This window comes from Carcharodon carcharias, chromosome X, assembly GCF_017639515.1.
Source record: "Carcharodon carcharias isolate sCarCar2 chromosome X, sCarCar2.pri, whole genome shotgun sequence".
Taxonomy (NCBI): domain Eukaryota; kingdom Metazoa; phylum Chordata; class Chondrichthyes; order Lamniformes; family Lamnidae; genus Carcharodon; species Carcharodon carcharias.
Window position 1 is genome coordinate 24,487,679 of NC_054507.1, and position 26,698 is coordinate 24,514,376.

The 26,698-nt window shown below is 43.3% G+C and overlaps 1 protein-coding gene across 6 annotated transcripts in view; it reads right to left on the reverse strand.

Moving 5' to 3' along the window:
- Positions 1 to 26,698, reverse strand: part of LOC121273352 (bromodomain adjacent to zinc finger domain protein 2B-like) — a 161,329-nt gene that overhangs the window by 68,326 nt on the left and 66,305 nt on the right. For 2 of the 6 annotated variants that reach the window (XM_041180525.1, XM_041180522.1), the window contains exons 2-5: positions 21,683 to 21,854; positions 14,179 to 14,316; positions 10,929 to 11,546; positions 4,271 to 4,477 (exon numbers count right to left, since the gene is read on the reverse strand). In XM_041180525.1, the coding sequence (XP_041036459.1) occupies positions 4,271 to 4,477; positions 10,929 to 11,546; positions 14,179 to 14,314 (961 nt within the window). In that variant the 5' untranslated portion in view covers positions 14,315 to 14,316; positions 21,683 to 21,854. The remainder of the gene's footprint in view (positions 1 to 4,270; positions 4,478 to 10,928; positions 11,547 to 14,178; positions 14,317 to 21,682; positions 21,855 to 26,698) is intronic. The other 4 variants (XM_041180526.1, XM_041180523.1, XM_041180527.1 and 1 more) reach the window with 4 other exon arrangements.

Below are 26,698 nucleotides of genomic sequence, written 5' to 3' on the forward strand. Positions count from 1 at the left end.
AGTTCATTCAGATCAGAGCCATCCCTTTCAGGTGACTAACTTCAAAACTGCAGATTATGGAAAAGGTTTTTGATTTGACAAGTTTATGAAAAGGAGTTTTTTTTATTCATTCATGGGATGTGGATATTGCTGGCTAGGCGGTACCAATTACAAAGTGGTCAATTAAAAGGGAGCTGCCCAGAAGATAAATGCACCACTTGGCTTACTACTGAGCCATTCAAATTTGAAAAGCCCCTGGTCCAATGTACATTATCAGAGCTCCCTGGAGTTCAGTCTCCAGTCTGCACTGAGTTGGTTGATTTCAGCCAGGGCAGAAGACTGGTTGCTACAAAGTTCCAGTGCAATAGATTAGGAAAGGGGTGGGGGAAGTATCATGCAGTGTCCTAATTCCTGAGCACAATTCAGTGACCCCTGACAGGAAAGTGCCTGCATCTGTGTGGATGGTGGAGGAGAGCAGGATCAGGGTCCGCTGCCGTGCTCTGCACATTTAAATGCCCAAATTCACAGCCAGCGGTCACACAGGAAGAATAGTCAATTGTCCGAGGTGCCAAAAAGATGCTACCCCCTAGGGATCTCTACCACAGCATAAATCAACACCTTCAGCAGGCCAAGGGCAAAAAGAGAGTCAAGGCCCCTGTCACTTTTCTCCCACTGGATGAAATCTAGGTAAGGTTGGGAAGTTGAGACATTTATCCATTAAACATGCCATTAGAATTTAGGGCTGGTGCATTCAGGTGTAATTGCAGAATCGTAGGCTGAAATTTTCCAGCCCCTCACGCTGATGGGGTCTTCTGGTTCCACCGATATGAACGGAGATTTCAATGGCCTGCCGGCCCTGCCGCAGAGGGGGCTGGAAGATTTCGGCCATATAGTGTGTACAGTGTACAGTTTTGGTCTCTTTATTTAAGGAAGGACGTAATTGCCAATAAAAAGGAATGAAACCAGACGGACTACCCGGCATTGACCTAGGCACCGAAAACAACAATGGCAAAACCAGTCCTGTCAACTCTGCAAAGTCCTCCTTACTAACTAACATCTGGGGGCTAGGGTCAAAATTGGGAGAGCTGTCTCACAGACTAATCAAGCAACAGCCTGACATAGTCATACTCAAAGAATCATACCTTACAGATAATGTCGCAGACATCCCCATCACCATCCCTAGATATGTCCTGTCCCACTGGCAGGACAGACCCAGCAGAGCTGGTGGCACAGTGGTATACAGTCGGGAGGGAGTTGCTCTAGGAGTCCTCAACATCAATTCTGGACCCCATGAAATCTCATGACATCAGGTCAATACATGGGCAAGGAAACCTCCTGCTGATTACCATGTACCACCCCCCCTCAGCTGATGAATCAGTGCTCCTCCATGTTGAACATCACTTGGAGGAAGCACTGAGGGAGCAAGGGCGTAGAATGTACTCAGGGTGGAGGACTTCAATGTCCGTCACCAAGAGTGGCTCGGTAGCGCCACTACAGACCGAGCTGGCCAAGTCCTAAAGGACATAGCTGCTAGACTGGGTCTGCGACATGATGAGGGAACAAACAAGGAGTGACCACCGAACAGTCCTTGTGGAGACAAAGTCCCATCTTCACAATGAGGATACCCTCCAATGTTGAATACTGAATTCAACAACTTTAGGTCTTGAGCTCCCACCTCCATCCCCACCCCCTTTCTGTTTCTTCCCCCTTCCTTTTGTTTTTTCCAATAAATTATATAGATTTTTCTTTTCCCACCTATTTCCATTATTTTTAAATATTTTTAAATCTTTTATGCTCCCCCCCACCCCCACTAGAGCTATACCTTGAGTGCCCTACCATCCATTCTTAATTAGCACATTCGTTTAGATAATATCACCAACTTTAACACCTATGTGTTCTTTTGTTCTGTTGTCTGTGACATCTTTTGATGATCTGCTTTTATCACTGCTTGTTTGTCCCTACAACCACACCAACGCCCACCCCCCACCACCACCACCACCACCACCACCACAACTCAAACCAGCTTATATTTCACCCCTTTCTTGGATTCACTCAGTTCGGTCGAAGGGTCATGAGGACTCGAAACATCAACTCTTTTCTTCTCTGCCGATGCTGCCAGACCTACTGAGTTTTTCCAGGTAATTCTGCTTTTGTTTTACCCTCCAATGTGTTGTGTGGCACTACCACCGTGCTAAATGGAATAGATTTCAAACAGCTCTAGCAGCTCAAGACTGGGCATCCATGAGGCATTGTGGGACATCAGAATTGTCTCAAACACAATATGTAACTTCATGGCATAGCATATCCCCCACTCTACCATTACCACCAAGCCAGGGGGTCAACCCTGATTCAAAGAAGAGTGCAGGAAGGCATGCCAGGAGCAGGACCAGGCATACCTAAAAATGAGGTGTCAACATGGTGAAGCTATAACACAGGACTACTTGGGTGCAAAACAGCATAAACAGCAAGTGATAGACAGGGCTAAGCAATTCCACAACCAACGGATCAGATCTAAGCTCTGCAGTCCTGCCACATTCAGTTGTGAATGGTGGTGGACAATTAAACAATTCATTGGAGGAGGAGGCTCCACAAATGTCCCCATCCTCAATGATGGAGGAGCCCAGCACATCAGTGCAAAAGATAAGGCTGAAGCATTTGCTACAATCTTCAGCCAGATGTGCCGAGTGGATGATCCATCTTGGCCTCCTCTGGAGGTCCCCAGCATCACAGATGCCAGTCTTCAGCCAATTCGATTCATTTCACATGATATCAAGAAATGGCTGAAGGCACTGGATACTGCAAAGGCTATGGGCACTGATAATATTCTGGCAATAGTACTGAAGTATCATTTGTGCCACACAAGTGCCAGGCAATTACCATCTCCAACAAGACAGAATCTAACCATTGCCCCATGACATTCAATGGCATTACCATCACTGAAACCCACTATCAACATCCTGGGGATCACCATTGACCAGAAACTGAATTGGACTAGCCATATAAATACAGTGGCTATAAGAGTAGGCCAGAGGCTAGGAATCCTGCGGCGAGGAACTCACCTCCTGACTCCCCAAAGCATGTCCACCATCTACAAAGCACAACTCAGGAGTGTGCGATGGAGTACTCTCCACTTGCCTGGATGAGTGCAGCTCCAACAACACTCAAGAAGCTCAACACCATCAAGAATAAAGCAGCCCACTTGATTGGCACTCCATCCACAAACATTCACTCCCTCCACCACGGACATACAATGGCAGCAGTATGTACCACCTACAAGTTGCACTGCAGAAACTCATCAAGGCTCCTAAGGCATCATCTTCCAAACCCACAAGCTTCCATCTAGAAGGACAAGGGCAGCAGACACATTGGAACACCACCATCTGGAAGTTCCCCTCCAAGCCACTCACCATCCTGGCTTAGAAATATATCACCATTCCTTCACTGTCGCTGGGTCAAAATCCTGGATCTCCCTCCCTAACAGCCCTGTGGGTGTATTTATACCACAGGGACTTCAGCAATTCAAGAAGGCAGCTCACCACCACCTTCTCAAGGGCAATTAGGGGTGGGAAATAAATCCTGGCCTAGCCAGTGACACACACATCCCGTAAATGAATTTTAAAAATCATAAACTGTTTGATTGATACCTGGGATTGGGTGGGGGTGTGGTTATCCTATGAGGAAAAGTTGGACAAGCTGGGCCTGTATCCAATGGAGTTTAGAAGAATGAGAAGTTATCTTATTGAAACATATAAGATTCTGAGGGGACTTGAAAGGGTGGATGCTGAAGGGAGTTCCCTCTTGTGGGAGAGACTAGCACTAGGGGACACAGTTTGAAAATAAGGGGTCACCCATTTAAGATGGAGATGAGAAGAAATTTTTTCTCTCAGAGGGTCGTGAGTCTGTAGGAACTCTCTTCCCCAGACAGCGGTGGAGTCAGGCTCATTGAATATTTTTAAGGCTGAATTCAATAAGTTCTTGATTGATAAGGGAGCCAAAGGGATAGGGGGTAGTATCAGCCATGATCTTATTGAATGGTGGAGCAGGCTCAAGGGGCCAAATGGCCTACTCCTGCTCCTTGTTCGTATATGTAGGAGGAAAACTTACATAGCAAAGGATCAGCAGTGAAATTCTGCCATTGGGAGGATTCATGGCTTCAAAAGAAAACAACACAAAGGGATTGTATTCAGTAAAATGTGAAGCTTCATTCCATTTAGAATTAAGCTCATGCACATCCATACTGCAGAGAATGCTACCTCGGATCAAAGTAATGTGTGATACAAGATCTAATTACCCATGAAATAGGATGAGGTGTACGGCATCACTACTACTGAGGCTGGATCATGAGGAAATTCCTTGAGTGGAATGTTGAAGGTTATAGAGTTTTCTAGAGAGTGGTCGCCAGCGCAGTCAAAGAACGGATTGATAGAGATGTCTTGGTTTGATGGCATTTTCGGTTCCTCCATCTTTGACTCGATGCAGCTGGAGCTCCTTCTGGACTCTGTAAAATACACAAACCTTCTCTAATTCTGCAGCATCCCATTTATTTTAATAACTCACAGCACAAGACACAACTCCTGGGGCTGGCCTGGATTACATCTCACTGCAGGGAGGTAAAGATTGGAATTTTCAAACAGTTTCCTTTAATTGGAAAGCAATTTATAACACTTGAAAAACAAATTGATGAACATGAGGTGTTACCATACAAACACTTAACACCGCCACAGCTTTAACGGATGTGTTAACCTTTTTAAAATAAACATATTGAAAGTCGCTGTTAGCATAACCTGCTCATATCCCCAAGAAGAATGCACACATCCTGCTTCTTCTGTTCAACAGAAGCTGACATGTTCCATTTGAACACTTTCATTTCTTCCCCAAAGGTTTCCTCACCTAACCCCAGCTCCCACTCCCCTCCTTGGAGGCGCTGACTCCTGCTGGGATATAGTTTCACAGATAGAAATTGCAGCACAAAGGGAGGCCATTAGGCTCATCATGGAGGTGCTGGTTCTAGCTCTTCAATTGGTGCTGTCTACTCTAATCTGGTTTCCCTGCCCTTTCCCCATATCTCTCTTTTCAAATACTGATCCAATTGCCTTTAAAATGATAATCCTATCAGTCCCTGATAATCTTTAGGATTATTACTAGAAGAACAAAGTTAAAAGGCTTTTTTTGCACTCGGAGGGTTACTAGAACACAAATGCCTTGCTACAAGTGACGACTAAGCCTCACAATGTCTGCTCTTCCCAGTTTATCCACAGAGGAAGTAAAATTTATTGGCTCATCATTTTGTGGCTTATCCCATTCCTCTTTTCTGAACAGGGGTAGAACATATGGCATCCTCCAATCCCTTGGCACAACCCATGTTTCCAAGGATTTTGGAAATTTATATTTCATGCCTTCAATGTCTGATCCCTGGCCTCCCTCGGTATTTGTCATCTTTGTTGGGTGACTTTTCAGTTTGTAGTCCCACTTGTTAACAGTATGTTAATTATATCGTTAAAATACACGGGTGAAGGGCATTGCTGAATTAAGTACCTGGAGCACTTATAAAGAGAGACTGCTGGGACACTGGGATAGAAGGTTGAAGGCAGGCATATGTCGTGCTGCATTCTTTAAATAAACCTATTATCAAGAAAAGGGTTTGCTTCTAGTTTCATACTTCACCACCTGGCTTGGGATCCAATTAACAGCATTTTTAATGCAGTGTGCTTTTGACAAAGAGTCAACCCCTGCAATGCAAACCTGTCCTTCCTCTTTTACAGGTGCTGATAGATCTATTGGGTATTTCCAGCATTTTTTGGTTTTAATTCTCGGCAAACCCAGCTATTCATTTATCAGGAAAGAGTAGCCCTGCACATCAATGCTGTTGTATTAACTAATCAAACAATCCATTTTTCTACACCGTCCCTCTACCCTCCCATCCCTACCTTACACAGAACTCAAAATATAAAGTGAAAGTCTCTGGGGAGCAGTGTCAGTGATTACAAAGGATGCCCATTTCCTGTCTGTGGTACACCACACTAGGGCCTTACAGTTTCTTCTGAATTAATAAAGCCACCTTGATGACACAAAAGGGTCTATTTGCCTTGTGGGTATTTTTAATAAAATACTATCCCCTTTTAGTGTAAGCCAGTCTTGTATATAGTGATAAGAAAACACTGAGTATTGCTGGGTATAACACTCTTAATTAATATATACCTTCCTGTATGTTCGTGGGTAGAATGCTCTTTTATTTATTGCATCGCTAGTGACATTGCTGACAGGTAGTTTAGGGCCGAGAGCACTGTTACGATGCTTGATTGCGAACCTGTCCCTTGTCTTTAAGGCTACTGCATTTACTAGGTAACTCTAAGCGGTTGTACTTAAATTGGCTTGTAAGTTTCAGGCTCCAAGTCAATGACTGGTGTTTCTGCTCTTGTGAGTGTTTTGTGCCTCTAAAAAGCTGGCGCTTTGAAATGTGGCAGCTGCAGTGTAACAGGCAGGTGCTTACTGCAAGACTTTTGTCTTTTCCATTCTATAAATATGAAATTTGAGTCATGAATGAAAATGTGATGCAAAAATTTTGACATAGACATTTGAAATATGATGGACAATGACGCACTACACATATTAGTCTTCTGGTGCTACTTAGGTGGATACTAACAATCTTCTATTGTGTTACTCCTAGCAAATCAGATGACATGCTGTCTTGAACGGTCAAGAGGATTATGCCTTGCAATGTACTTTGTGTTATTTTGCTAAACTGGAGCTGTCTGCCATTAAGGCCACAAAGTCTAACTGCTGTTAAGTAAGCATAGGCTGAGGTCATTAAGAGTTTAATTGCTTTGTGAGGGAACTGTGAACAGTTTTAGACTGTTGCTCAGAAGCTCACAGCACTTTTAGACTGTTTTGCATCTGTAACAAGTGTGATGTCTGCTTGTGTAGACATACTTGATTAATACAGATATAATATTCTGCATGTTACTGATTATAACATGCTTATATTTATATAACACAAGCGATACTAAACATAAGCTTTACCGTCCCATCTTCCAATCACACAAACTCTTTATCTTGAGCCTCACGACTAAGCCTAACCTTGAGTACATCCACTCCTGATCAATTACTGCCAGGCCGAGCCCACCCAGCTGCGGTTCAACTTAAACAATGTATGCAAGGAAGTGCATGTATATAGAAAGTTTATGATTTTGTCTCTTGATTTGCTGCCTTTTGTTTCAGCGTGAGCAAGAAACATGGTGAAAAGAATGATCCCAAACCACACAGCCACACTCAATGTTCCTGGACCTTTTACATTCATTCATGGGATGTGGGCATCGCTGGCTGGGCCAGCATTTATTGCCCAGCCCTAATTGCCCTCAAGAAACTGCCTTCTTGAACTGCTGTACTCCAAGTGATGTAGGTACACCCAAAGTACTGCTAGGGAGGGGTTTCCAGGATTTTGACCCAGCAACAGTGAATAGGCAATATATTTCCAAGTCAGGATGGTGAGTGGCTTGGAGGGGAACTTCCAGGTGGTGGTGTTCCTATGTGTCTGCTGCTCTTGCCTTCTAGATGGTAGTAGTTGTAGGTTTGTAAGGTGTTGTCTAAGGAGCCTTATTGAGTTTCTGCAGTGCATCTTGTAGATAGTACACACTGCTGCCACTGTACAATGGTGGTGGAGGGAGTGAATGTTTGTGGATGGGGTGCCAATCAAGCGGGCTGCTTTCTCCTGGATGGTGTGCAGCTTCTTCAGTGTTGTTGGAGCTGCACTCATCCAGGCAAGTGGAGAGTATTCCATCACACTCCTGACTTTGGGGAGTCAGGAGATGAGTCTTACAGCCACAGTATTTATATGGCCAGTATATTTCAGTTTCTGGTCAATGGTAACCCCCAGGATGTTGATAATGGGGGAATTCAGCGATGGTAATGCCATTGAATGTCAAGGGGTAACGGTTAAATTCTCTCTTCATTGCAGGAGGGCATGCCAGGAGTAGCACCAGGCCTACCTAAAAATTAGGTGTCAACCTGATGAAGCTACAGCACAGGACTACTTGCATGCCAAACAGCATAAGCAGCAAGCGACAGACAGAACTAAGCAATTCTACAATCAACGGATCAGATCTAAGCTCTGCAGCCTTGCCATATCCAGTCATGAATGGTGGTGGACAATTAAACAACGCACTGGAGTTGTTCAAACCCAACATGGAGTCCAATCATATTAAGATCACTCTTAGATAAATGCTTCCTTATTATGTTAATTAAAAATAATAGCACATTTGGCTGCATGCATTATGAGACAGTATCAAGGTCTTCAGAGGATTTCCAGCATCTTCAGTATTTTGTTTTCGTAACAATATATGATTGTTCTGCAAAATGTAGGTGTGCCTTTAAGATTACAAAGCCTAATTACTGTTAATTAAAACACTGGGAAGGGGCACAGGGAGGTTAGCTTAGAGGCTGCAGATATTCTGGGTCTAGTATTTTGTTTGAGTTTGCGTGTTAACTTCTACTTTTCGTTTAAATGTGACACAGAAATCTGAACAGGAAACCTAAAGTTCCATTTCACTGAGAAGTGAAACATTTGTGAAATGTTTAAGCTTTCAGAGTTCAACTCTAGACTTTTTTTACAATTGGAGCAAAATGCTCAGAAAATTTTATAATAAGGAAAGACATAGCAAAATAAAATATTGGATAAATAACAAAATTCTATTTGCTCGTTTTGTTTTCAATTTTTGGTTTCCAAGTATATATCTATGAAGAATAATTCTTCTTGAATTCTAACAAAATGGAGCACAGAGAGTGTTATGGCACCCTTCTTTATCTCTCAATGACTGGCTAGTTGGCTCTAACGTATGAGCCCCAGTGTATGTGGAGCATAGAAATAGCCGCAACATGCCTTATTTTCCAAGCAGACAGAGGGAGGCACTCTGTAGACATGACTAAAATATTTTTTAAAAATCAAAAAATTCCTCCTACTCTATCTGGCTTAGTGCATTTCCCAACTAAGACAACTGGGAACAGATCAGGTACATATAACAATGAAGGGGTTAACTATGGTTTAGCTCTCAGCTGTCATTTATCTATGTCAAATAATTTTCCACTGCTCTTCAGTCCATATTCTGGTGTTTTAGTCTCCTACCAAAATATGTTCTATGTCTCAAAACAAAGTTTAAAGTGCTTGTACCAGGATTTTTTAATGACTGACAGATAAACTAGCCAGGCACAGACCACCACGTAACACCCTGCTCATAATCCCTCTCCCTACCCACTTTGGCTGAGCATAACATGGCCACTGCAGATACATTCTTTAAGTTGTAGTGCATGTACAGAGTGAGACATGCATTTGGAGAATTGGAATCTGCTGTCTAGGTGAGTACTTCAATCCTGAAGACAACACAAGCTCTAGAAATACTGATTCAAATCCCGAAGAAAGAGACAACAGGCCTGTTTGAAATAACAGGAAAAGGCAGAAGAATGGCACTAAGGGAATTGCCCATTCAGAGAGCCGGTGCAGAAACGATGGGCTGAATGGCCTCCTTCTGCAGTGTGATTCTGTGTTTACTCCAGCTGTTAGACTGTAGGTAACAGAATGCAATTGTGCCGTAATCAACAATCTGGAATTGATCGTCACAAAAAGTGGTAAACCTGGACTGTGAGATTGTGCTTTATTTTTGTGAATTTGTGTTACAATAGTCAGTTTAACATCTCATCCAATGGACTATGCCTCTGACCAGGCATTTCCACAGTGCTGAACTGCAGCATCTACCTAATTTATGCACTCAAATCCTAGGGTAGGGCTCTTGACTGAGGTGAAAGTGATGAGCACTTGAAGGAAATAAATCTGCAGGGCTACAGGGATAGAATGGAGGAATGGGACTGACTGGATTGATCCACGGAGAGCCGGCAGAGACGCAATGGGCTGAATAGCCTCCTTCTGACTGACTCTTATTGGAATCATTTCTAAGTTACAATGGATAAGTTTTTGTACAAGTTTTGTTTTATTCAAATTCTTTTTAATGTGTTTGAGACTGGGTAAAAAACCAATATGGCTGCTGAAAGGCAAGGGAGAAAATTTCTTGAGCAATCTGATTGGTTGGTTTTGTGGTGGTTGGCAATTGGCAGCTTTTGTAACCAGAAGCAGGTTTTGACTGGCTCAAAAATACCATTGCTGAAATACAAATCAAACGGCATGGTTAAACAAAACGTGATTTTGCTTTGACCTGTGGACACTTTTGAAGTGTGATAGACATTGAGCATGCTAGACTCTAGAATATTTTGAATTGTACTAGCAGAATTTCCACTGTACTATTTACAGTAGGGCAAAGGTTATACTATAAGGACCTGAACATTAAATTTATTATTCTGCTTCGAAAGTGCAGTGATGTTCATTTTAGTAAATCTCTACAAATTTTAAAAATATGATTTCTGTTCCATCCTGAGGTCAATTGAAAGGAGATTGCTTTTGGAATCAGATCAATTAGAGGTAAAGCCAGCTTTCCTCATACATTTTTTTAAAAAGTGGCACAGATATTTGCATGTCAGTGTGACTTGTCAACTATTAAGGACATATCTGAAATCATACTTATATGGCAAATCAGCATGGCAATAATCAGGGGAAGCTAAAGAATGTTCTGTTTTCCAAGGTCAAGAAGATTATACCAGTATGTTATTTCTGATGAAGTGTCATTGACCTGGAACATTAACTCTCCCCAGATGTCACCTGAACTGGTGAAGATTTCCAGCATCTGTAGTATTTTGTAACAATATATCATCCTTCTGCCAAAGTGTAGATGTGCCTTTAAGATTACAAAGCCTAATTTCTGTTAATTAAAACACTGGGAAGGGGCACAGGAAGGTTAACTAAGAAGCTGCAGGTATTCTGGGTCTAGTATTTTGCTTTTGAGTTTGCGAGTTACCTTGTACTTTTAAGTGTGATACAGACATTTCACTTCAGTCCATATAAACTTTACCTGACTCTTTATCCTCCAACTCCACGACTTCTTCATAATCTTTGCTGCAGAAGAGGTCCAGGTCAGCATCCTCTAGGTCTACAATATCTGACTGAGAGTTACAGTGTTCATACTGGTGATCATAGGGATACGTGAAGGACTGAACCTCTTCAGACATAGTCCTAGTGAGCTCATGATTTGGGGAGAAAGATGATGGCTCTTGCACCATATCAAAATGAATTTTCTGAGCAGAACATAAGCTGTAGGGATCAAAATGCAAACCAGTAGAATTGTGAGTCCTGTCATCGCACAGCTTCAAGTTTTTGGACATTGTAGAATGTTCAATTGGGACTTCTTTGATAGCAGTTTCGAAAGGACCATTTGACTGATGTTGTCCTTGAGTAGACAGCTGGGACAGCATCACCTTTTCTTTGAGTTTCTCTACGCTTGTAGACTGGTACTGTCCACAGTCCCAGAAAAAGTCATACCCGCTCATTGAATTAGGGTGGGAGTCTCTCATCTCAAGGGATGGTGCCACTGGAGCAAAGGCCTCTGATGTACTGGCTCCTGAGTCAAGGGTTACACCATTAACGTTCAGTTCACCGTTCATAGCTGAAGTGCAGAGAAAGAAAGAGTGTTCTGTATAAATTCAGAAATAGGTGTGACATCTCTAATCTGTCAATGTACAGCACCAATGCATCATAATGTTATAATACATAATGCAACATGCCCTGATTTTAATCCCAATTATTAGATTTTCTTTTTCTGTTTAATATCTGAATATAATTTTCAACTCCTGACTTGTTCAAATACTGAGCTGATTTAGGTCGAAAAATAATTTGCTCATAACATCAGGGGACGGACCCTAGAATGAATTAGCACTTCATCAGAATTCCCCTTCATCTCTCTATGATTTCTAGTAATTTTCTGGCAGTCAGCAGTGACTAACATTGGTAGGTTATTATTCACAGGTAACACCACCAATCTGCAATTGTATAGCAGACTTAATACAGAGAAAATGTGCCAAGATGTTTCATAGGGACATAATCATATGATAAATGGATGTCAAGCCACAGAGGAGATATTAGGATGGCTGACCAAAATCCTGGTCAAAGAGATGGGTTTTAAGGAGAGGCGGAGAGGGAGGTGGAGAGGCTGAGACATTTAGGGAGACAATTTCAGAATATGGTGCATAGGCGTCTGAAAGCACAGCCAATAGATGTAGGGCGATGAGTACATAAGAGGGCAAAGTTGGTGGAGTGGAAAATTCTGTGGTTGGGAGGGGGCGGACATTGTAAAACTGGAGGAGGTTACAGAGATAGGGACAACAAAGTCCATAAAGGAATTTGAATGCAAGGGTGAAAATTTGGACTCTGGAACCTGATTCCATGCCTGAAGGTGATGTTGCCAAGGGGCAGGTTGTAGATAAGGAAGGGCGAGAGGGGAAGCCAAGAACAGAACCTGAAGGGTTCTGGAGGTAACAGTTTAGAGATAGGAAGAGAAGCCACTGCTGGACATTCACTGGCTTCGATTTGATTGGTAAGAGTGGAACCAAGTGAAGGCAGTCCCACCCAGCTGAACAACGGAGGAGAAGTGTTGGAGGAGGACAGTGTGGTTATCTGTGTCAACGGCTACAGAGAGGTCAAAAGAGAACGAGGAAGGATAGTGCACCATGGTCATAATCACAGAAGAAGCAATTAGCAACTTTTCTTCAAGGTCACTTCAATGCTGTGACAGCAGTGGAAACTTGACTGGAGAGACTGAAACTCAGAATTGTGAAGAAGATGGACATGGATTTGAGAGATGGTTGAAGATGAGTTTGCAAGGATATTGGGTGGTTATCAGTTTAGTAGGAATGGGGTCAAGGGGCAGAAACAGTTGATGCAATCTCAGAGCAGGAGAAATGTATCATTACAACGGTCAATACCAGGCTCATTAGACATGTTTTTAACAAACCCGCTATTCTCACATCGTGATCACAGCAGTGACTCACTATTCCAACTTAGACCATTGAGCATTTATCTGCTCTCAGTAACTTCTTAAAGGGGCACCATCTGACAAGCTAACCTAATTTTCTTGAAAATGCACAGCTTGGTGATGTAAACCATGCAATACATTATCTTGTCAATTGCACAAATCAGGGTGAAAATTAACCATTTCCTAGTGTTTCCTAGTAAAAAATGTTACAAATAAATTTCTCAGGAAAAAAGTGCCTTTAACAAAGGAACCTCCCCACCTGCCCTGCCCTGTGTTCCCATGAACAGCAACCACAGAATGCCCAGATTTGCAAAGGCAGCTGAAAATGTTGTCACTACAGATGACATTTCTCTCGAGTTTTTTTTGCCATGGTGGGGATAAAGGAGGGAGAACCAACAATCTCAATTGGATTGGCTTTGCCCACTTGCCTCGAAAAGGGTTGCAGATTGTAAAATGAGCCAGAGATGAGTGCTTCATTTGGTGTACTCCTGATTTTTCAGTTGAGTGAGGGGAGTGAAACCAGTGGATTCACACCATCCAGCATATTTGCACAAAGACTTTATTCAAAACACAATTGTAAACCAGCCCAATTTACATACTGAATTTTACATTGTTTATCTCCACCACCATTGCCCCAATAGTAGCTGAAAGGGAATACTTTCTCCAGATCATTCTAAGCAGATTCAAACTAATCTACTGCACCACCCAAGCCCCCACCCTTAAGCTTTTCTTTGCTTTTATCCAAATTGAGCACCTACATACCCTCGTCATCAAATTAACTCAACAAAGGCAGTAGGGACAGTGAAACTATCCACACAGGCTGGGGTGGGGAAGAGGAAAATATGCCAGGGTTCCTGTCAGTAGCTCGTAGATGCATGTTGGGTTGCATATTAGAGAGAGAGTGTCAAGACACCAGAGGGCTGCCAGTATCCATGAAACTGTACCTTCGGCATTAGGTAACCTTCAGGTCAGGAGTTAAACAAAATGAAAGTACAAAAAAAATCAAATTAAGCCAACAAACAAAACCTGATTGAAGTTAACCTTTAGCAATAAAACTAATAATGTATGAGTATTGACTTTGAATTTCTGGTTTTATAATCACATAAAACTGATGGAAGGATTGGTAGGAGCAAATTAATAAGGAGCTATGGTTTGACAGTGCTTTTGGGTGGCTGGGGAGGCAGTGATGGGGGGCTGAAGGACAATCTCTGCTCCAGCCCACTCTCTATAGGCGCTCCACATCAGTGTTGTACAGAGCACAGATGACAAATTCCAGTCCCGACTCTGCCCTTACCTCTGCCTAACTGTGCCGAGCTCATTGTGATCCCATTAGTGTGCAAGCTATCTTCCTGATAAGGTGAAGTCTTAAGGACTGAGGCAGCAGGTGTCGACATGCGGCAGGCAAAATGGATCTGATCATTGACCTCCATATCTGAAAATTTAAAAAAAAAGAAAACAAAATGGAGACTTCAGGTGTATCTGTAACAAACTGCAAAAGCAAAGCCTTCCAGTCACAAGTCCCCTTCCTTTCACATTATATTACCTCACTATAAGTAGGGCAGCATTAGTGATAGTCTGAAGTCAGGGAGATTCCATGATATTCATTAATGGATCTTATAGTGCTTACAGTGATATTCAGAAGCATTCTGAATGTCACAAAGTCTCAGTAACTGCAAAAAAAAACGCCACAACTATCTTTCCTACAAATATGAGAACACTTGTGTGCAGTTGGGAGAAGGTTCATTAGGTTGATTCTCGAGATTAAAGATTTGTCTTACGATGGGTTGAGTAGGTTAGGCCTATATTCATTGGAGTTTAGAAGAATGAGAGGTGATCTTATTGAAACATATAAGATTCTGAGGGGACTTGACAGGGTAGATGCTGAGAGGATGTTTCCCCTCAGGGGGGAATCAAGAACTAAGGGGCACAGTCTTTTAGATTTTTAATAAGGAGTCTCCCATTTAAGACTGAGATGAGCAGGAATTTCTTCGCTCAGAGGGTCGTTAGTCTGTGGAATTCTCTTCCCCAGAGAGTAGTGGAAGCTGGGTCATTGAATATATTCAAGGCTGAGTTAGATAGATTTTTGATCGACAAGGGAGTCAATCCAGTTATGGGGACAGGCAGGAAAGTGGACTTAAGGCCACAATCAGATCAGCCATGATTTTATTGAATAGTGGAGCAGGCTCGATGGACCAAATGGCCTACTCCTATTTCTTAGGTCATGTATCTGGAGGTTTTAGGGTAAACTGCCTCTGAATTCTTCTCTCCTTCGCAGTTCCAGGCTATGTAGCACAGCCAAGAGATTAGGTGGGGCACCTTGCTCTCAGGCTCCCTGCCAGCTAAAGAGCAACCGAAATATGCCTCTCCCTCTAATTTTACCTTCCTCCCTGTCTGTGGGACCACTTAGCAACACTCCCACCTCCACCGCCACTCTAAAACTATATCTGTTAATGTGTTTGGAAATGCTGGGGTAAACACTTTAAGTTTGAAGAGCCTTCAAGGAGAACATCCTCCTCTTAAACTCTGACCACCCTAGTTTGTGCTCCCACCTCTGGTGACCAGTGTTGTCACTGGAATTTCACCACAGGGTGGATGATATCTCTGTGCCTGCTTGAACTGTGAAAAAAACACCCAGCAGTCCAGTAATGGATTCTGTCCTTGTGTGGTGCCTAAGGAGAGGATTTTTGAGTTGAATAACACAATGAGGCACTCCTGTTGATTGGAGATCTGACAGTGAGGGTGGGAGTCATTTGAGAAGATGAAATCAGAGTATCACACAAGGAGTGCATCATCCATTAAAACATACTATGTTAACTGGCACTTTTCCAATAGTGTTTTGTACCAGTACACTAAATAAACCCAATGCCAATACTGGACTATTGGTCCTTCTTCGCCACTGCTAAGGGCACATTTGAGCTATCAGGGATGGCCTGATGCCTAAGGCAGTTAACTCTCCCTCCTGGTGCAATCTGACAGGTACAGTTTGTCATCTGGTGAAGCCTGATGGTGAATGTTATTTGAAGCTGAGATTTTAACCAGAGTTTCTCATGTAGGACTCCAGCATTATAGTGTCACAGCTACCAAGCATCCTTTGCACCCAACCCCCACCTCCAACTCTCAGTGCTGTCCAAATCCTGGCAGTGATGTAAATCAGACCCACCCCGAGGGGATGCCTCACACCAGTGTCAATTCAGTGGCATAAAGCAGGGGGATGAGGGTGGGGTGCACAAATTTGCAGCAGATTCAGAGCTTCAATCCCTCTAGGCCAGATGTCACAATCTTCCTCCTTTAGTTGCCCACCCATCCAGTACTTCCTTCTCCCCACACCACCGTCTCTACATTTAAGCAGCACCTACTGACTTTGGCCGTCTGTCAATGGAGATTTCCCAATAGATAATTCAGCTGTCCTCTCCTAACTGACCAAATGCAGAAGTGACACATCAATTCTTTGCTAAGGCCTGTTGAGAGGAGGGGAGGAGGGAGGCTCAGACCAGGGTCCCTGTTCCTGATCACGAGATAGTATTCATGATAGAGGTATACCTGTGTAGATGTTAGATCCTCAGGGACAGCTTAATTCCCCCTTAAAGGCCACCAACACTTTTTGTTGAGGTTAATATGTACATAAAGAATGAAGGGGTGACCAACACCTATGGAACCATACCCCAGCAACACTCAGTGCCTCCAGGACAAGAAGCAAGAAGAGAGGAGCAGAGAAATTGGCAAGAAAACCCTCCACTGAGCTGTCTTTTACTGGCAAATTTCATGCAGCTTAATAGGGGTACTGATCACAACAGAGCCTTGGGTATTAATGCGATCATCATGCAACTACAAGTTGTGAATAACTACAGTTCACCAGGCCAATTTCACACAGCGGGAAATACAGTATGTAATTTCCTAATCTATATTTGACGATAAATGATAATTACTCTACATGGTCTGTCGGAATCAAAACTCCCAGAGCCACCATTAGCAGTAACTAGCAAACAGACAGAACCACTGGTGTTTTCTTTACCGGTTTTATCCCTTTCAAAGGATAGTCCAATATTTCCAATTTTACCCAGTGACATTCCACAGTTTAATACACCAGGGCTATTCTGGGTTTCAAAGGCTCTAGCCTGGGAATCTTCTCAGGGAGTTTTGTCTCCTTGTTTTTGAGGGTTTTAAAAAATCCATTCTCCGAATGTGGGCATCACTGGTAAGGCCAACATTTATTGCCCATCCCTAATTGCCCTTGAGGTGGTGGTGGTGAGCCACCTTCTTGAACCGCTGCAGTCCCGTGTGGTGTAGGTACACCCACAGTGCTGTTAGGGAGGGAGTTCCAGGATTTTGATCCAGTCACAGTGAAGGAACGGCGATATATTTCCAAGTCAGGACGGTGTTTGACTGGGCAGTGGAACTTGCAGATGGTGGTGTTCCCATGCATCTGCTGCCCCTGTTCTTCTAGGTGGTAAAGGTCATGGGTTTGGGAGTTTCCGCAGCCCATCCTGTAGATGGTACACACCGCGGCCACGGTATGCCAGTGATGGAAAGGACAGATGAGCTACTGATCAAGTGGACTGCTTTTCCACTGTTTTCCACCCACGGTGGTTGACAGGGCCCTCAACCGTGTCCGGCTCATCTCCCGCGCATCCGCCCTCACATCTTCCTCTCCCTCCCAGAAACATGATAGGGTCCCCCTTGTCCTTACTTATTACCCCACCAGCCTCCGCATTCAAAGGATCATCCTCCGCCATTTCCGCCAACTCCAGCGTGATGCCACCACCAAACACATTTTTCCTTCACAGCCCCAGCGGCATTCCGCAGGGATCGTTCCCTCCGGGACACCCTGGTCCACTCCTCCATCACCCCCTACACCTCAACCCCCTCCTATGGCACCTTCCCATGCAACCGCAGAAGCTGCAACATCTGCCCCTTCACTTCCTCTCTCCTCACCGTCCAAGGGCCCAAACACTACTTTCAACTGAAGCAGCATTTCACTTGCACTTCCCTCAGTTTAGTCTACTGCATTTGTTGCTCCCAATGTGGTTTCCTCTACATTGGAGAGACCAAACGCAGACTGGGTGCCCGCTTTGCAGAACACCTTCGGTCTGTCCGCAAGCATGACCCAGACCTCCCTGTCGCTTGCCATTTCAACACTCCACCCTGTTCTCATGCCCACATGTCTGTCTTTGGCCTGCTGCATTGTTCCAGTGAAGCTCAACACCAACTGGAGGAACAGCACCTCATCTTCCGACTAGGCACTTTACAGCCTTCCGGACTGAATATTGAGTTCAACAATTTTAGATCATGAACTCTCTCCTCCATCCCCACCCCCTTTCCGATCCCCCCCTTTTTTCCCAATAATTTATATGTATTTTTCTTTTCCCACCTATTTCCATTATTTTTAAATGTATTTCCATCCATTGTTTTATCTCTACCTTTTAGCTTTTTTCGATTCCGTCACCCCACCCCACCCCCACTAGGGCTATCTGTACCTTGCTTGTCCTGCTTTCCACCCTTAATTAGCACATTCCATAGATAATATCACCACCTTCAACACCTCTTTGTCCTTTTGTCTGTGACAACTTTTGGTTATCTCCACCTATCACTGGCTCTACTTGTCCCACCCCCTCTTAAACCAGTTTATATTTCACCTCTCTTCTATTTTTACTTAGTTCTGTTGAAGGGTCATTCGAACTCGAAACGTTAACTGTGTTCCTTTCTGCAGATGCTGCCAGACTTGCTGAGCTTTTCCAGGTATTTTTGTTTTTGAAGTGGACTGCTTTGTCTGGATGGTGGTGAGCTTCTTGAGTGTTGTCGCAGCTGCACCCATCCAGGCAAGTGGAGAGTATTCCATCATAATCCTTACTCTTGCCTTGTAGGTGGTAGATAGGTTTCGGGGATAAGTCTTCAGCCCTACAACTAGGATAATGTTAGGACTTGCAGCCTTTGCCGTGTTGTTTCTTGATGTCACGTGCAGTGAATCAAATTGGCTGAAGTCTGACATCGGTGCTGGAGGGGACCTCAAAGAAAGGTCATCAATTCAGCACTTCTGGTTGAGAATGGTTACACCCACACACAACCTAACACTAATCACCGGATAAGCATCAGGAACAGGAACCCTGTCTAATTTAAGGCCTCCCTATTCCAAGTGCACCCAGACTTGAGATTAGCAACAGACTGGGATCAAACTTGGGGCCTTCCAGCAGGCTCAGTGAGCAACAACCCATTCTAAAAACTCAACAGCCTGCTGACACTGCAGCAAGTCCCAACAGATATCATAGGAGGAGGACTGAACTTGTATTTGCTTATACAGATTGGGACTGCCAAATTTGATTTACACATGGCTAAGCAGGCTAATGGCAGCACTAAACTGACATATTTAGATGGACAATGAAGAGATTAGTGTTCATAAAGGTGAAACTAAGATTCTTAATCCACTGGTTATTGTGGAATAAAATCTACCTCTTTGACCAAGTGTTTGGTCATCTGTCCTAACATGTCCTTATGTGGTTGTGTCAATTTTGACTGATTTACACTCCTGTGAAGTGCTTTGGGACTTTTTACTACATTAAAGGTGCTATATAAATACAATTGTGGCTGGTTGCATAAAATGCTGTCAGAGAACAAAACTCTTAAACATTTCAAATACTGAAAAGTTTCATAAGGTTTCTCCTGAAACTGAGGATCACTGGTGTCAGCAACTCTCTATTGCCTTGCCCAAATGGCTATTTTTCATGTATGACAGGGAACGATCTATTTGACTATGGAATGAATTAGAACTGAGCCTGATTTGGTCTTCAGCTGACTTCCACACACAATCACTTGACAGCAATCCAGAGCACAAACCATAGTTGGTTTTCCCCTCCCTAATCCTGAGATACAAAAGGGTCAATTGTAGCAATCCAGCACTGTACCACCTAAGGTGTGGCAAGCCAGCCAAGATCAAAGGTCTGGGTCCTTCTGGTCTGTACAGCTCAGTACCATGTTATTTGGTACATTTACCAACTGAGCCAAGGACTTAACGTGAAACAGGCTTTCATTCGCCCAATATTTTAATTTCCCTGAGACATTAAGGCATGCTCACGACAGACAACATGTTACTTAACCTTCAGAAGTAGATGTTTTTGCACAATACAGTAAGCTCCTAGATCACTTTGCTGATTGGCTCTAACTATTCCACACAACACATTCTTTTGGTTCCTTACGTCAATACTTACCATTTAACTCCTTGGTGGTCTGATTCTGAAAGATCCACAGCTGGGACCGCTCAGAGTCAAAAGTGAGAGCTCGCGAGTTTGCTTACAGTTCCTGACTTTTGAAAATCCTATTCCCCCTCCCCCCCACACCCCTCCTCCTTTCCTGTCTGAAGGCATTGACTTCATGAGGCGACAGTTCCAGAGGAGTATTGTTGTGGTCTGAGCAGTCGCCCAAATGGTCTGACTAGACAGTAGGTGTTGGAAGGCTATTCTACTGCAGACTGTATCAAAGCAAACCCAACGCCATCTTAACTGGCCACCAGCACCTCATAACCCAGAGGCGCTGAAGACAATTCTGCCACCCTTTACTATCAGCCCAGCTGGGATTGGCTAAGCTAGGACTGACCAGAGATAGAATCGTGAACCTCTCTAGTTTATATGCACACTTGGCAGTGCATCTACTCACTGAGGCATCAGGAGGAGCTTGACATTCTCTTCTCCCCCACCCTCTCCAAAAGATTCCAGACTTTGATAAAGCTATTTTTTAGGCACAGAAATGGTGGAGGTGGGTAGAGATGGGGCTGAAATGTTCAAATTTTAGAAATCACAACCAAACTAGCTAATGAACTCCCACCAAAATGAATGGAAATTCCTGAACTCATTCCTGATAAATGGAATAAATGACTGATGCCTGTCTTTCCCTCTGAAGAGGTTGCAGATGGATATAGATAGGTTGAATGAGTGGGCAAAGATCTGGCAAATGGAGTTTAATGTGGGAAAATGTGAAGTTGTTCACTTTGGCAGGAAGAACAAAAACGCAGAGTATTACTTAAATAGAGAACGGCTGCATAATTCTGACGTGCAGAGGGATCTACGTATTCTAGTACGAGTCACAAAAAGTTAGTGTGCAGATACAGCAAGTAATTAAGGAGGCTAATGGAATGCTATTCTTTATTACGAGAGGGATTGAACATAAAAGTAAGGATGTTATGCTTCAATTATACAGAGCATTGGTGAGACCACACCTTGAATACTGTGTGTAGTTTTGGTCTCCTTATTTATGGAAGGATGTAAATGCATTGGAGGCGGTTCAGAGGAGGTTTACTAGATTGATACCTGGAATGAGTGGGTTGTCTTATTAGGAAAGGTTGGACACACTGGGCTTGTTTCCACAGGAGTTTAGAAGAGTGAGGGGTAATTTGATTAAAGTATACAAGATCCTGAATGGCCTTGACAAGGTGGACATCGGAAGGATGTTTCCTCTTGTGGATGAGTCCAGAACTAGGGGGCACTATCTTAAAATTAGGGGTCACCCTTTTAGGACAGAGATGAGGAGAATTTTTTTCTCTCAGAGGGTTGTGCAACTTTGGAACTCTCTGCCTCAGAAGGTAGTGGAGGCGGGGTCATTGAATATTTTTAAGGCAGAGGTAGATGGACTCTTGTTAGGCAAGGGAATCAAAGGTTATTGGGGTTAGATGGGAATGTGGAAATCGAAACACAAGATCAGCCATGATCTTATTGAATGGCAGTGCAAGCTTGAGGGGCTGAATGGCCTACTCCTGTTCCTATTTCTCACGTTCTTAAAAGGCCTTGTTGAAATAAAAAGGCAAAATGACTTACACTTAACAATGCACTTCTTATATAAAAAACTGTTTTAAACGTTCATTCTTCTTTCCCAAATAGGGCTAGACTGTCAGGAAAAGTCAATCCAAGGACAGTGGAGAGTGCCAGCCAGGCTTCAGAATCTGTAAAATAAATCTCTTTGACAGGAGGAACTACACCTTCAGAAGGACTGCATTGTAATGCACACAATAAACAAACAATATAATTAATGTACCCCTCTTTGGCCACAGGAATTATATTAAATTATTATAAAAAGCTAATACAGAGAAATAACATAGGGCGTGGAGGGGGGAGCTCTAGCCTCTGTGCACACAACTGAGAACAACAGTATTGGGCCTGTAAACAGAAGATGTCACAATGGTAATGGAGGAAAGCAAAGAGCATCTGATGATTTGTCATATTTGCATCAATAAAGTTTGATTCAAATATTCACTTAACACTGCTAATGAGGAAGTGTTGGGGGAGGGAATAGCTGGGAGACGAGGACTCGAAAGAAAGAATTGAAACAATGAGCATTGCTTTCCAAGCCATATTTCAGAAGCGTGCTGTTACATACTCCATAGACTAATTTTCCTCTGTGACAAATGAAACAATTCCAGGAACTTTGAAAAAAATACATAAATAAACTAATTCCTGGTGAAAGATTGTTCAGCTCAGTGTCTGTTGAGTGGGAAAAAAACAGAGGGATTTATTGAAACGCATTTGAAGCAAAAAGCATGACAGATAATCCATCTCATTCAGCTCCGAGACTGAGAATCATGGTTCGTGTTTCACTGCAGCCATGATCATTCAAGGATAAAAACAGCCAGAGAGGAAATGAGTGGATCTCAACAAGCTGAGGTGTCCTCTGGGTCCTAAACCCTGTCAGATCATACCACCACTCACACTGACTGCTCAGATAACACAAACCACTCTACTGTCAGCATTCCATGCTGCATATTTCTTAAACAGGTTTGATCTTGATGCAGTAAAAACTCCAAATACCAAGTATTACTAACAAAAGAGAATGCAGCCAAAACAGAGACAAAACTACATATTTTCACTCCATTACAATCTGTATTAGCCAATTTAGAATTAATTATTATAATAGATATACCATTGCAATATTGCCTGTCTTTTTACTGTTTTATTTGTTTAGTTGATTCACAGGAAAATCTGGTTTTAGCACAGAACCGGGAGCACTAACCCTTAATCCACTTCTGCAACAACAATTTGTATTTATTTAGCTCACATAGTACAACATCCCAAGTCACTTCACAGAACCTTTATCAGACAAAATTTGACACCAAGCCACGTTAGAATTTATTGTCAGAGAGGTAGGTTTCAAGGGGGGTCTTAAAAGAGGAGAGAGAGAGATGGAGAGGTTTAGGGAGAGAATTTCAGAGCTTAGGGCCCAGGCAGTTGAAGGCACAGCTACCAATGGTGAAGCGATTAAAATAAGGAATACACAAGATGCCAGAATTGGAGGAGCGCAGAGCTCTCAAAGGGTTTGGGGAGCGAGGCCACAGAGGAATTTGAAAACCAGGATGGGAATTTTAAGATCAAGGCATTGCCTGACTAGAAGCTAAGTAGGTCTGAGAAAACAGGAGTTCTATCTAAAGCTTGACTAAAAAGATCCCAACACTGCACTCAAGTGGGCACAGCTGTTTGTAAAGCATCTCACAAAGAACAGGGAATTATCGGCAGATATAAAGCATGTGATGAGGTGCCCTCCCCAAAAGCCATCAATTTGTCCATGACTATGCAATTTTTAAAAAAATCTTAAATTTAGAATAAAGTTTTCAGATGGCTCAGTTGTCAGATGTACTGCCTAATGCCCAATTGAACCATAACCACCAGGAAGTTATTAGGATCGCGTAGTGGCCTATGTCTGAATATTCCCGGAAGCTCCCCTCCTGGAATTTCCAAAACAGCAACGCCTCATTAAATTTCATACAAGCAGGGAAGTGGAGGAGCCAGTACGTAGCTGTTTGATCAGTGATGTGTCTGACTGTGGGTAGTTTCATCCCACTTGCTGAAAACAGCCCCAAGATGACTCAGAATATGACACATCCCAAAACAGTCGATAATTAAGAGGACTACAGCACGACAGGCTGCATCACACCTACTGTATATAAATCCAGTAATTCTGTCCGCATTTCCACTGAGAAATGCCCCAGAGATTACCCGTCAAAGCTCAAACACTCAGACTCAGGGGTAATGAGATCAGAATCAGGACTCTGAACCTTGGCTGATTTTTTTTTTCCCTTCCCCAGTCATGTGAAAGTGAAGCCAGGTTCAGTGTCTGCCTATACTCCGACTGAGATCAGCTTAACTGTGTACAAACTAATGACTGAACCTGGAACCTTCTTGTTCACTGAGCATTTGGGCCAAGCTAATGTGGGATTTTTCTTTTTTACTCAAGCTCCTTTTTATCAGAAATAAAATCAGATTTCAGGCTCTGGTGCCATCGTGCTAACCTTCAACTGAACTTGTGAATGAACAGAACTCGGTGAAGAATCATGCAGAAGCTCACAACATCACTGTCTATAACCAAGTGATTAATTATGGCTGTTACTACTGGATCTTTGCCAAAAGCAAGACAGCGAGAGAAGCAATTTAAATCAAACATGTGTCTTATAAATTGTAGGTGTTGGAAACAGGTTCTTTAACATGCCAGAGACAATCAATGCTTTAAAGGAGTCCTACCATTAACAACTTGATAGTTTATATCAGAAATCTTGAGTGTTCTGATCCCAAGTCAGGGTGACATCATTAGCCTCAGAATCCTTTGTGGGTTGAGGCAGCAAAAGCAGACCTTCCCCTCCTAGTCCAGGTACAATAAGGCCACATGTAGTACCTGCTTATCACCACTCTAACTATAGACAGCTACTCGTACATGGCTCAGCTACTCACCTGATAAACTTGTTGAACTACCCAGTCCTCTCTTCCTTTACGTTCCCAGGCTTATGCCTTAACCTGTCTGCAACTGGTAGATATGATAATGCTGACACAATCCTCAGATCTTCCTTTCCTCCTAACAGGGCACTGCCTCCTTTTGAGTATTTCACCCAGATTATATATCTTCTCTGCCCCCACCCAATCTTCTCCCTTCCTCCTCTGTACAGGTTGACATCTCACTGCCGTGTAACTCTGTTCCAACAATGCCAGTCTTCCACTGGTCTTACCAACATCCATACATCCACAAAAGCAGCTCACAGTATTCTTGTGGAGCCCTGCTCCTCTTGGCTCCACAAACATAATTCAGTACCTTTCAGTCCTTTTCAGCTTTGCCACCCAGTAAAAATGGGTACAGCATATATAGCTCACATGGCCACCACCCCTTTGCCCCAAAACTGTCCTTCAAAATTGCATTGGGGTCCTACATACATCAAAAGACCCTGATTAGCATGCAGTAATGAGGTTCCCATTTGTTTCATGCACATACCTGGGATACCCTGCGGAAGGCCCTGGGATATATGGTGATGGGCAGAATCCAAGCTCGAATGTGACAGTCAGTGCAGCACATGTATTCTGTGGGCCACTGCTGCCCAATTTCCACTGAATGGGCCAAGCAAATATCAGCCCCATTATCTCCATATGATCTTATTCTTTGCCAAAGCCTCAATACTGTGGAGCTCCTTACCTCCCATAGCCCGCTCTTCCACCTGCAGTCTACAAACTTGGCATCACAACCTTTTAATTGGCATCTTTTCAATCCTGGTGATTTCAAGTACAGGCCCTTCACCTCAGTTTTTCAGTAAAGAAACCAGACCCTGCACAGATTAATAAATTGGCCCCATTTACACAATCAAGGGCTTCCGAAAACACCACCTGTCAGGGCATAACCTGAACTGTTTGTGAATGTCATCTATACCCAAAGTCTCTGCAACAGCTTAAACTTCCCTCCAGTGTATCTGATATCTTGTAACATGGAAAATATTGGAGCATAACATATGGTGATTGGCATTTTATAAATACTTGAGAGGCAAGATTGCTTTAAATACCACCATGATCTGCAAAAGTATTTGTACCTTTTTTTAATATTTGTTTATGGGATGTGGGAGTCGCTGACTAGGCCAACATTTATTGCCCAGGCCTAATTGCCCTTGAGAAGGTGGTGGTGAGCTGCCTTCTTGAACCATGTGAACATGCAGTCCATGTGGGGTAGGTACGCCCGCAGTGCTGTTAGGGAGGGAGTTCCAGGATTTTGACCCAGTGACAGTGAAGGAATAGCGATATATTTCCAAGTCAGGATGGTGAGTGGCTTGGAGAAGAACTTCCAGGTGCTGGTGTTCCTATGTATCTGCTGCCCTTGTCCTTCTAGAAGGTAGAGGTTGTGGATTTGGAAGGTGCTGCCTAAGGAGCCTTGGTGAGTTGCTGCAGTGCATCTTGTAGAAGGTACACACTGCTGCGACTGTTTGTCGGTGGTGGAGAGAGTGAATATTTGTGGATGTGGTGCCAATCAAGCAGGCTGCTTTGTCCTAGATGGTGTCAAGCTTCTTGAGTGTTGTTGAAGTTGCACTCATCCAGGCAAGTGGAGAGTACTCCATCACACTCCCGACTTGTACCTTGTAGAAGTGGACAGGCTTTGGGGAGTCAGGAGGTGAGTTACTTGCCGCAGGATTCCTAGCCTCTGACCTGCTTTTGTAGCCACAGTATTTAGATGGCTAGTCCAGTTCAGTTTCTGGTCAATGGTAACCTCAGGATGTTGCTAGCAGGGGATTCAGTGATGGTAATGCTATTGAATGTCAAGGGGTTATGGTTAGATTCTCTCTTGCTGGAAATGGTCGTTACCTGGCACTTGTGTGGTGCAAATTTTTACTTGCCAATTGTCAGCCCAAGCCTGGATATTGTCCAGGTCTAACTGCATTTGTACATGGAATGCTTCAGTATCTGTGGAGTCGCAAATGGTGCTGAAAATTGCATAATCATCAGCGAACATCCCCACTTCTGACCCTATGATGGAAGGAAGGTCATTGATGAAGGTCATTGAGCTGAAGATGGTTGGGCCTTGGACATTACCCTAAGGAA